The sequence below is a fragment of the Pseudorasbora parva genome, chromosome 8 (genome assembly GCF_024679245.1).
Source record: "Pseudorasbora parva isolate DD20220531a chromosome 8, ASM2467924v1, whole genome shotgun sequence".
NCBI lineage: Eukaryota > Metazoa > Chordata > Actinopteri > Cypriniformes > Gobionidae > Pseudorasbora > Pseudorasbora parva.
In genome coordinates this window covers 25,502,539-25,514,920 of record NC_090179.1, presented here as the reverse complement: position 1 = coordinate 25,514,920, position 12,382 = coordinate 25,502,539, and the positions used below count along the sequence as shown (strand labels likewise).

The 12,382-nt window shown below is 36.9% G+C and overlaps 1 protein-coding gene across 7 annotated transcripts in view; it reads left to right on the top strand.

The window, feature by feature from the left end:
• rap1gap2a (RAP1 GTPase activating protein 2a) overlaps positions 1 to 10,288 on the top strand; it is a 98,740-nt gene extending 88,452 nt beyond the window's left edge. For all 7 annotated transcript variants that reach the window (XM_067450513.1, XM_067450511.1, XM_067450512.1 and 4 more), the window contains 8 exons: positions 1,882 to 2,028; positions 2,194 to 2,309; positions 3,120 to 3,215; positions 3,440 to 3,563; positions 4,169 to 4,268; positions 7,742 to 7,809; positions 8,006 to 8,044; positions 9,244 to 10,288. In XM_067450513.1, the coding sequence (XP_067306614.1) occupies positions 1,882 to 2,028; positions 2,194 to 2,309; positions 3,120 to 3,215; positions 3,440 to 3,563; positions 4,169 to 4,268; positions 7,742 to 7,809; positions 8,006 to 8,014 (660 nt within the window). In that variant the 3' untranslated portion in view covers positions 8,015 to 8,044; positions 9,244 to 10,288. The remainder of the gene's footprint in view (positions 1 to 1,881; positions 2,029 to 2,193; positions 2,310 to 3,119; positions 3,216 to 3,439; positions 3,564 to 4,168; positions 4,269 to 7,741; positions 7,810 to 8,005; positions 8,045 to 9,243) is intronic.
• The last annotated feature ends 2,094 nt before the right edge of the window (positions 10,289 to 12,382 follow it).

The following is a 12,382-nucleotide window of genomic DNA, read 5'->3' as shown; positions in this document are numbered from 1 at the left end:
ATAATCCTTAAAAAAGTAGCAGTTTCCACAAAAATATTACTCATGACAACTGTTTTCAACATTTAGAATAAAAAAGACATGTTTCTTGCACACCAAATGGGCATTTTAGAAAGATTTCTAAAGGATCATGTGACACTGAAGAGAATAATAATAGAATAGAAAGTAATACTGCTGAAAATTCAGCTTTCCATCACAGGAATAAATTACATTTTTAAATAAATTAAGTTGTAATAATATATTTCACAGTATTACTGTTTTATGGTATTGTTGATCTAATAAATGCAGCCTTGGTAAACATATTTTACCAAGACACTATTTCCAAAAATATTACTGACCCTGACGTTTCAAACGGTAGTATTGTGCAATGCAATGTAATAATTATTTTCTGCAAAACAGTGTGCTTGTCTGTCTGTCTGTCTGCATGTCATTCTGTCTTTCAGTCCAGATGTTAAAATGCATAAAAAAATAGGCTGTTTTGAAGTCCTGAGCTCTTGTTATAAGGCCTGTTTGTGTGTTTGTGACCATAAGCATGATTTTGCCGTGTGTGTGGGTGTTTACAGGCAGGGTGGAGGTGTGTTTGGGGCAGTTTGCAGGCACATGCATATCCAGCAGTTCTGATCTGTGTAGCAGCTGTGACTGTGTATCATTACCAAGCCGAACTGGTGCAGATGACCAGTGCACATTAAACAATACATTAAACTTGTATACAACAACACAAGACTCAAGATTTTTCTGTAACCACCCTGGAACAAAAAAAAAGTCATAAGGGTTAAATTTGTGTTAAATTGAGATTTATACATCATCTGAAAGCTTTCCATTGATGTACAATATTTGGCCAAGATACAACTGAAAATGAATAATATATATATATATATATATATATATATATATATATGTGTGTGTGTGTGTGTGTGTGTGTGTGTGTGTGTGTGTGTGTGTGTGTGTGTGTGTGTGTGTGTGTGTGTGTGTGTGTGTGTGTGTGTGTGTGTGTGTGTGTGTGTGTGTGTGTGTGTGTGTGTGTGTGTTTTTACGCTAGTAAATTTACCAAATTTCTTCATGGAACATGATCTTTACTTAATATCCCAATGATTTTTGGCATAAAAGAAAAATTAATAATTTTGACACAAACAGTATAATGTTGGCTATTGCCACAAATATACACGTGCGACTTATGACTTGTTTTGTGGTCCAGGCACATATATATATATATATATATATATATATATATATATATATATATATATATATATATATATATATATATATATATATATATATATATATATATTATAAGTAGATTATATATTTTCTATGTTTAACGTAATTGTATGTCACATAAAATAAAATGTAAAACATAAATCAAATATATTTTAGTGATGTTTTTTGTGGAAAGTCACAGAAAAGTATATAAATGTAATATATAAAAATGAAAATACAGAATAAATGAAAGACTTTAAAGAGTAGTTTGAGAATAGATTGTGTTTTCTACCCTTCTTTTATTTTTGGCTTTAGTATAAGTTGGTATTTAGCCCCACCTACTGGACTTTCATGGAAATACAATTCAGTTTTCCTAACTTTATCATCATTATTATTAGGGCTGACATAAACAAATACATAATTACAATTAAATAAATGATTAGCCAGCTAATATAAACAATGCACATATGCTGTGATGAGATATATTCTGACAATTTCACGTTGCCTCTACAAATGTATTGTAATTGTTCTCAATACAGGTTCTACATTTAGGTGCATTCTCTGTCCTTCTCTTACCCTCTTATTCTCTCTCTCTCTCTCTCTCTCTCTCTCTCTCTCTCTCTCTCTCTCTCTCTCTCTCTCTCTCTCTCTCTCTCTCTCTCTCTCTCTCTCTCTCTCTGTCAGAGGGCTATGCGTGTGAGGAGCCACTCCATGGAGACGATGGTGACTCATAAACACAAGAGTCCAGGAGCCGTGGCAGGGGTCCCGTCCAGCGTGAGCGGTGGTGGACTACAGCAGAACAGCATGGAGTGCACCAAGAGCACCTTCACTGTACTTATATTCTTCTACTTTAATTTATTCAGATGAAATTCCTATGGTATACAGTACACTATCAGCACACACTTATTCTTAGTGTATGCTGATAAGTCATTTATTATCATTGGGGCGCAGCAGTGCATGAGCGTGATGCTTTATTTGTGTGTTTGTGTTTGTCAGCCTCCAGCGCTGTCTGCAAAGTCTCCATTAAAGAGTCCTGTGAAGCGGCGTTCTGGTTTGTTCCCCAGACTGCACTCCAGCACAGAAAGTCCAACTGACAAAAATCCCACTCGCAGGTACTCAAAAACACATCATTTTATACAGGGTTCCCACGGGTCTTTGAAATCTTTGAACCTTTGTGAATCTGGAAAAAAAAATCACAATAAACATAGATACAGGTCCTTGAAAGTGCTTACATTTATTTTGTGCAAGATGTTTTCTGGAAAAAAATCCATATTATTCCTTCCTGTCCTGTCCATGTTGTTTCACCAACACTTCGTGGCATATGTATTTTAGAATACATTGAAGTGTAAAAATCTGACTCTTTGTTTATACAAAGATGATAACTGCATCCCAATACGCCTACTCATACTATGCCCTAAAAGTATGTTTTTTAAAAGGGAAAAGCACATACTTTTGAGTGTGTAGCAGGAGAGTAGACAAGCTTTGAGACGTAATACTTCACCATAATTATGTCCTTAAACTGACCACAGTGTCGCTTACTTACATGTATCCTGTCAGCATTTAAACTGCCCTGTTAATCATCTCGTCACATCCTCCACATTTTATATTGAAGAGAAATGTAGAAGCATGTTGATTTTAAACATGGGTTTTGAATCTTCGGCCAGCGCTAAATGGGTTGTGGTTAATATCAGCCGATAGAATGTGCATGGATCTGTACTCTGTACACAAATAACAGACAATCCAGCTACCTTTGGGACACACTCATTCAAATTTTGTTATTCTATCTAAGATGGATAGTATGCAAATTGGGATGCAACAAATATAGCTCATAACGTTACGTTTGTGTGTGTCTGTGTATGCTATGTTTGTACATTAGTATTTCAGAAAAAACACTACATAAACTGTGTTCTGTGTTTTCATAGTGACCAAAAATCAGAAGTATTCCCTCACTCACAGGAAGTCAGGTCAGAGACGTCGTCCAATCCGAGTTCACCAGAGATCTGCCCAAACAAAGAAAGGTGTGTCTTTGTGCTGTTTCTGAATTCCAGTTACTCAAGAACAGCAGATTGAAATGCAATGTTGGGATGGTTAGGCATTTGATGACTGAGATAATGCAGTTTTGAATGCTTTTCCAGCACATTTTCTTTAGCACAGTCTTCCTATTTATCTCATAGTTCTTCGGTAAATAAAGAATTGAGTATTTCTGTTGTGTAATCTCTGTCCTGCTGGTTTGGTCCTGCAGGCCATTCGTGAAGCTGAAAGAGTGTAGCGGGAGAGCTAATATCTCTATCTCCCGGTCCTCCTCCAGCACTAGCAGCTTCAGCAGCACAGCAGGGGATGGAGACGGACTGGAAGAGCTTGAAATGGTGACACACACACATAGACAAAACATTTTTGTTGACCTTTCAGGAGATTTGAAAGATGCACAACCAAAAAAAAATGTGTCTAACATATCTCTAGCATATATGCATCATTATTTGTATACATATTGATGCATGTATTTTGTTGTGATATATGTATTATAAAATTTAAAAAATATGTTTTTTTATAGTATAACACAGTTTAGTTTAGTTTATGCTTAGAGCAAGTACAATCAAATAAATTTGACTAATAAAAGGTTTTAAGAATGTTTCTTAAATTTTAAAACAACAAAATGCTAAATTTTCGCAGTGTGTATCTGGCTCTAGCAAAGCTCCTGCAGGTAATCGCTTCAGATAAGCTCACTATGAAAACAATTCAGTTATGCTTCTGTCACATCTATAGAAGCTTCCTGTACACAATTGAGTTGCAGATAACAATCGCACACTTTCTAAATGACCCTTTGCATTGATCCACTCATCCTGACTTCTGTCAATATGCCTAATTACTGCACCAGAGCTAGTTCTAGGACAATCAATAGCGATTGTGCTAGTATTAACAGTACCACTGCAGTTCACTCAGACTGTCATTTGGTGTGTGTTGTGTCCTGTAGAGCAGTCACCCGTCCACAGCTTCATCTATCTACAGTCCATCTCTCAGCGTGGAAAGCCAGAATGCCGCGACACCGTTGATCATGTGCCGTAGTCCCACAGGTGAAAAAAGCAACTATACACTACACGGCTAAAAGTTACTGGACACCTGAAAACCACACCCATATGTGCTTGATGAACATTTCACATCAAAACCATTAACTATAGGCAATTGGTAATAGTTTAAATGATCCGCATGTCGTTCCAAACCCTTAAGACTTTCATTTATCTTCGCTACACAAATGAAGATCTTTTTGATGTTAATTGAGAGATTTTAGCAGCTACACAACTACCACGTTGATGCTTCAAAGTGCATAAATAGTTCATAAAACTATTCCATATGAATTAAGTGGTTTAGTCCAAATTTTCTGAAGAGACATGATCACTTTATATGATAAACAGATTTCATTTAGGCTTTTATTCACATTTAAACATTTATCAGCGAACATAAACAAAAGTTCAACAGAACCTGCTTGATGCATGAGAACAAAACCTCATTGGTCCTTGTGGAAACTCAAACGTGCTGCGTAACACGAGAATGAACCTCATTGGTTCTTGCTGAAGCTCAAATGTGCTGCGTAACACAAGAATGAACCTCATTGGTTCTTGCTGAAGCTCAAATGTGCTGCGTAACACAAGAATGAACCTCATTGGTTCTTGCTGAAGCTCAATCGTGCTGCGTAACACAAGAATGAACCTCATTGGTTCTTGCTGAAGCTCAATCGTGCTGCATAACACAAGAATGAACCTCATTGGTTCTTGCTGAAGCTCAAACGTGTTGCGTAACATGAAAATGAACCTCATTGGTTCTCGCTGAAGCTCAAACGTGCTGCGTAACTCAAGAAGGAACCTCATTGGTTCTTGCTGAAGCTCAAACGTGCTGCATAACACAAGAATGAACCTCATTGGTTCTCGCTGAAGCTCAAACGTGCTGCGTTACACGAGAATGAACCTCATTGGTTCTTGCTGAAGCTCAAACGTGCTGCGTTACACGAGAATGAACCTCATTGGTTCTTGCTGAAGCTCAAACGTGCTGCGTTACACGAGAATGAACCTCATTGGTTCTTGCTGAAGCTCAAACGTGCTGCGTAACACGAGAATGAACCTCATTGGTTCTTGCTGAAGCTCAAACGTGCTGCGTAACACAAGAATGAACCTCATTGGTTCTTGCTGAAGCTCAAACGTGCTGCGTAACACAAGAATGAACCTCATTGGTTCTTGCTGAAGCTCAAATGTAACAAGTCTAACTTGTGTCTAGCCTGTGGCAAGCGGTGAGGCTGAGGGACCATGAGAGCGGGACGAGGTCGGTTGTGAATAATAATGAGTAGCTCTGCCTCGCTGCTTGCCACAAAGCATCACTCTAAAAAACGCTGGGTTGTTTTAACCCAATGTTGGGTCAAATATGGACTAACCCAGCAATTGGGTTGTTTTAACCCAGCGATTGGGTTGTTTTAATCCTGCAGTTGGGTTAAATTTTTGCTCAAGACAACCCAACCGCTGGGTTAGTCCATACACTCTAAAAACTAATACTATGATTTACTCAATTTTTTTGGTGAAACATTTTTACACTAAAAAAAATGAGTAAATTTTAAAGCAGTGGAATCAATTATAGACACCATAAGAACTGAGTAAATGTAAGTAAAAAAATTAAGTAGATCTGAGTAACTGCATTTGTTACATTAACAAATTCAATTGAGTAGAAAAAATTGGGTAAAAAGCATTTTAAAAACCAATATTTATGACTAATATGAACTGTTTTTATTTATGAGTATTACTAACTTGTATAGTATAACTTTAATTTCCTCTAAACCTTTGTAAAATACTCCACAGTCCACACAAACACACTGACATGGCCTTTATTGTCGACGAGTAACGTTACAGCGATAACGTTACAGCATATAACAGTTATTAGGCTACTGTTTTGACATGTAAAGAATAACAGTTATTTTACAACATTTAAACTCATGTAACAAACATTTTAGAAGTAAAAAATAAACATTTAAAAGTAATTCAAGTGTAATCAACCGGTCTGTTATCCCATTTCCACCGTATCAGCGCTGTTTCTCGAGCCTGAGATGGACTAACGTTAGCGGTCTGCGGGTGGACTTTGAACTTGAGACCGCTGTCCTGCGTTTCATTTGTAGCTGAAAGATGCTGCATGCGAGGCGCCAGACTCCATAACCTGACAATAAACAAAAAGTGCCCAGTTTTAATAAGATTTTATCGTCCAAATTCATTATCTTTACGAATAAAGTTGTGTGTTTTGAGCCACACAGCAGGCGTTTCAAAGACCAACGCCACACGTTAACTTAAGGTGACTCACACTGTCCCTGTATGTTGTTTTGAATTAAATAAAATGCCTTTTAGCACAGTAATGATTATATAGATTAAAAAAAAAACATACAAACCTGAATTTCAGAGGAAATGCCCCAATTCTGTGACGCTGAGAGGAAGAAACTGCTCTGGTGACTGAGGAGAATTCAACTATCCGCACTTCTCACTCAACCGTCGAGCGTCACGTCAAAGGGTGGGGGAGGGGCGCATTGTTTCCTCAATTTCCTCAGTGTGTGTTAAATATTAATAATCTTGATTTTAATTAAGTAATATTTGTGGTTCTTGAAACAGATCGGTTTAATTCTCCATTCTCAAATATTTTGAAATAAATTTCACAAATGTATTAAGTATATTTAAAATAAAGAATTGGTTATTTGAATACTAAATTATTTTAGTGAAAAAAACTTAAATATAACTATACATTTTAGACAAAATTAACTGTTGGATTTTTAGTCAATTATTTTGGTATGTTTAACTAAAACCATCAAGTAAATGATATTGAGAGATTGTATTAAGTTAATAAAGTTAATTATTACTGTGATATTTACTAAGCCACTGAATTATTTTTTAGAGTGTATTTGACCCAACATTGGGTTGGAGTGTATATACCCTTATCGGTTTGGAATGAGTAATCATTGAGTAATCATAATTTTCCTTTTTTACTGTGAACTATCCCTTTAAAATGGGACCTATTAATGCCCTTTTTTAACGTTTTTTTTCTGGGCTACTAGAATAGGTTTTCTTGCTTGAATGTTCAAAAAACATTATTTTTCATATATTTTACATTGTTGCAGCACCTCTTTAGTTTCAGTCTCATTCTCCAATGTATTCTAATTAATTTGCTAGACCAGTGTGTTGTAACTAGTCAACCACTTTGTGTGTGTGTTTTGGAAATGTTATCACCTTGCCATAACTGCAAGTTGCAACACACTACTAACGCAACTCAGCCATGCCTTGCCCCCTTTTTTCTGTATGCCTTGGTTAGAATATTGTGAAATACCTGAACTAAAACTCAGGACAACAATCAAGGCATTTAAAAAAATGTAAAAAAAGCATAATATGACCCCTTTAAAAAAGTCTGAATAATCAATTACAAATACTTTTGGCCATGAGATGCATAAACACGTGTACTTGCATGCACACACAAATCCTTGCACTTTGGCACTGTAACAAATAAAAATAATTCACCCTGTTTTCCCCAGATGTAAAGAGCAAAACTTCACCGAGGTCAAACTTGAAATTCCGCTTCGACAAACTGAGCCACTCCACAGTAAGTGCCTTGTCCTCGAATAACCTTTCAAATGGAGGGTGCATGTGTATTTTGATATTGGTTTCAGAGTTGATTGTTTTATGGTAGATCAGATCGTTAACAATGGTGATCTTGAAATGATAACGGCATGTGTGTTTGTTTCCAAACTGAATAATGAAAATTCATTCACTGAGAAAAATCCTTCCCCTTTTTTCAGGGTCATTAGATCAGACAGAAGCCACTGCATGGACAAAAGGTACTTTGCATATTACTGTATGCACACATCTTTAAGCTAGGGATGAGGAGATGCATATTGAGATATTAAAACTTTCAATACTGATACTTGCATAAAAATAGAAATAGAAAGTTATTATTAAAGTTATGAATTATTTAAAAAAAATTATTTAAAGCATAAAGATGAATGGATCTCATAAGTGAAAGTGAAGAGTGCTTTGAAGTGGAAAAAATAATTTTGTTGGCATGTGCAATATATTTGGATTGATAGGAAGTATTTCCCCTTTCAGGAATATGAAAGCTTTGAATAAATGCTGACAAATAAACAACAAAGGACCGTTTGTTATGTAGGGTTTTTTAATAATGGATTGTTAAATGGCTTTAGTTATTAATTTTATCCTTAGAAGTCACAAAAGATTTCTAACAGTGTTTTTACTGCGATCTTTGGAAACAAATCTTTTGACTTTTATGGCATTTTTAGTTTGAACACAAAAAGGATAAGTGGTCATAAAACTAATAGTCGGACTTGTGGTCTTTGCTGTCAAAAATGACCACCATAGGAAATGAATGAGAAAAATACAAATAATAATAGCAAAAATACAATAATACCCTTTTTTTTTTTTTTTTTTTTTTTTGTAAAATCTACAAATCAGCCACAAATAAGAAAGAAGAGTTAGCAGTGAAGGGATGACGCTATAAAATATCAAGAGTGCAAAATAGACATATTTTAAATATTACAAAAAATATATTATTTTAAATGGGGGGGGGTATTATTATTATTTCATAAATATTAATTAGTTCCATAAAATTATCTTAAAATACAAAAGAAAAAAGAAATATTATTGAACCAAAGTGTTTTATATTGATTTTACGGAGAGAAAAAGCACTTTAAACTTGAAAACCCTACAAATATTATAGTTGCCTTAAGTTAAAGTAATACAATTATTAAACCTGAAATAAAAATAAAAACATTAAAAAATCTTAAACTAAAAGCTAATTCAAATGAATACATTTATAAAATATAAATTATTTATATTAAGAAATAATGTAATAGTTTATAAATAAAACTAAAATAACACTGATTTCCATTTAATAGAGGTTTCCTGTAGATATTTCCAGTTACTATTCAGGATCTCTATATTAGTTTTTGAATGTACTTTAATGAATCTGTGCTCTTTTAAACAAACGTTTACCCAGTGTGTATGTTCTTTGTCTTTCTAGGCCGTGGCTATGAATGGATTTTTATAGAGTGGAAGAAAAAGGGACCATTTTCTCTAGCCGATGCAACAGTTATTACTGTTCAACATATACACAACTGAACACTATGTTAAGAACTGATCCTACAATCTCTCATAAAAAGAGTTTAGAGGACACCAGTCTTAGTAGAGAAAGCATCAAATGTCTCTGTTTATTCCAACATTTTAAATGTAGTGCTCAAACAAGTGTTGAAAACTATCTTTGCCTAGCTGCAATTGCTTTATAGACAGATGCTCAATATTAACACAGCCACTTGAAATACTTGAACAGTACAGTCATTAAATGTTACAAGAGAGAAGGACTACAAAACTGCATTATTAGCACCTGTACAGCTATTGTACTCCATCTGTTGCAAAGATTACGGGTCATTTTGAGTCTTGTAAAACATCGCCCATCAGTGTAAGCCTTAAAATACTGTACACTTTAGAGAACTATGCTCTGCTGCGAAATTAGTTTGTTCAGTTTTTTTTCAAGGGATGCGAGACGAGGTCAAATTCTTTCTAGAGGGTAACCAAAGAGGAAGATTTACCAGGGTTTATTTGTGGTAGAAAGGGAAAGGTTTTAGCAACAACAACAAAAAAAAGCATTGTGTGGATGACAGACACATTTTATTATATTTTTGAAGAAAAATCTGTGCATTTAGTTCTTTGAATAAAGATTTCACATAAAATTTGTTCCAACAGGTTGGCAGCTATGCTAACTTTATTGAACAGGTGTATTAGTATAAATTATATATATATATAATTTATTCACTTATTTTGAGCTCACAAGCACACTTGAGAAAGTAGAGACACATCAACATGGTTTGAGGACATGTGGATGTACACAATTTAATTTCCATTTTTGTACTGGCTGGCAGAATCATTTTTGAAGGATTTTTTTGTAAATTATGTTATTTATTTACATACTTGTGTCTCCTCATGAATCCATTGTCAGCAGTACTTATTGGTGAGGGCATTAGACTGCAGAGAGCGAGTAAAATATTCTTGTACAATAGTGAGAACTTTCACATTAACACTAGAAGTCCCAGAGATTTGTAGCCCTCCTTTAGCCAACTGGATGCTAACTGGCTAGTCTTTTGGCTATCATTAGCATCAATTCATGTGTAAATATGGTCATTACCTGAGCAATCTGCAGGGGGGTTTGGGGTGTGTGTGTGAATGGTTGCTAGTGGCTTGTTTGTATGTGTGGGGGAGGGAGGGCTGCTAAAAGCAGAGAACTTGATTGACCATGTCTCACATGGACATGGGTAGAAATGTTACCACGGGCAATTCACTTGCACATAAACTTATTAGCCGGAAAACCACCATCCTCGGCACAGTCAACAAGATTTCCCGGGAAACCCCTCTATCCGCTAGACACACAGATCGCAATGAATTCACCACTCAGGTATGTTGCAGGTCTTTTGTGGTTCTATGTTTGTGTTTCTAAATTTTAGAATCAACACGCCAAGTGTTTCATTGTGTGTAAAAGTGCTATGAAAATAACAATATCTTATTTATTAGGTGTTCCCTATATCGAGGGAAATTCGCACTGCGTCGAAACGAAGAAATTGGGGATACTCCCTAAGCATGAACGCGTCTGAAGTATGAATGAAACTAGTCCAATCTTTATTGGTCCTACGTCATGACGTAGATGTGACGGCATACCCGGAAGCTATAAAGGGGAGCCCGGCGCATTGTAGCGTCAGTTATCGCTCTACAGCAATAACGCTCTGTGTGTGTGTTTGAAGCACTGTCTGTCTATTTATTGTTGTCTGTCCCATATATCAAAAAGAAAAGAAAAGAGACCTAGAAACATATATATAAAATAAATATGTCGAACACTGAGTTTAAGAGGTGCGTGCATCCGTGTCCCCGCTACATCTCGGGAGTGGACACGCACTCTCTATGTGTTCAGTGCCTGGGCGTTCAGCATGCTCAGGTGGCTCTCGAGGGAGCTGCCTGCAGTCATTGCGAGCTGCTGACGCTCAGGGTACTAAGGTCTCGGTTGGCGGTCTTTGATGAGGCCGGCCAACCACGCGAGCCCCGCCCCTCTCGCAAGCTATCTGTCACCCGAATCGGCATCGTCCCTAAAAGCTCTACTGCCCACCAAGCCATGCAGGGACACATCGGCGTTGGTGGGCAGGGCATATATGGTGGCGGGTCGGGCTGGTAGCTCTCTGCACACGTTGTCTAACTTGCAGGCGTACCAGGCCGACCTTCTCAAAGAGCTAGACGAGGGAGAAGGTCCCTCTCCTGAGGACATTTTAGAACTTAGGAAGGCTGCTGATCTGTCTCTCCGCGTCACCAAGGAGACAGCCCGTACCATCGGCTTCAAGGCTTCTGGTGGGTGTGTAGACTCGTAGGAGTGAGTAAAAGTATGCGGGTGCTGCGCTTGTGGAAGATCCAGCAAGAGTCAGGGCTTTGAATTGGATCCAGGCAGCGAGTGGTAGAAAATGCAGAGAGATGAAGAGAGGTGTGACATGAGCCATTTTGGGCTCATTGAATACAAGGCGTGCCGCAGCATTCTGGATCATTTGCAGCGGTTTGATTGCACAAGATGGAAGTCCAGCCAGAAGCGCATTGCAATAGTCAAGTCTAGAAATGACCAGGGCTTGGACAAGAAGCTCTGTTGCATGCTCCGTAAGGAACGGTCTGATTTTCCTGATGTTGTGCAATGCAAACCTGCATGACTGGGCTGAGATGTGGTCTTTGAAGGACAGCTGGTCATCAAAGATTACACCAAGATTTCTGACCGACTTTGAAGGGGTAATCAATGATGAACCTAGCTGGATGGTAAAATTATGTTGTATGAAATGGTTGGTTTCTTTATTGGTTTCTTTGGTTGGTTTCTTTATTTTATTTTGTACTATTTGTATCAATAAATCTCAGCAACAAAGGAAAAAAAAAACATGTGTGTTGATTTCTCCCTAAGATGGCTCCCTAAGATTCAAGTTTCCTGGAAGTGGTTTAGCATGGCCCCACATTGTTTACATAACAAAAGCAACTGTTCACAGGTGATTAAGGATATTAGCCTAAAGCCTTCCAGCCCATCGGCTGTCCTGCGGGTTTTATAGGTAGAAAAGCCAAATGGCTGCTTTCTGGGACTTCTAGTGTTAAAC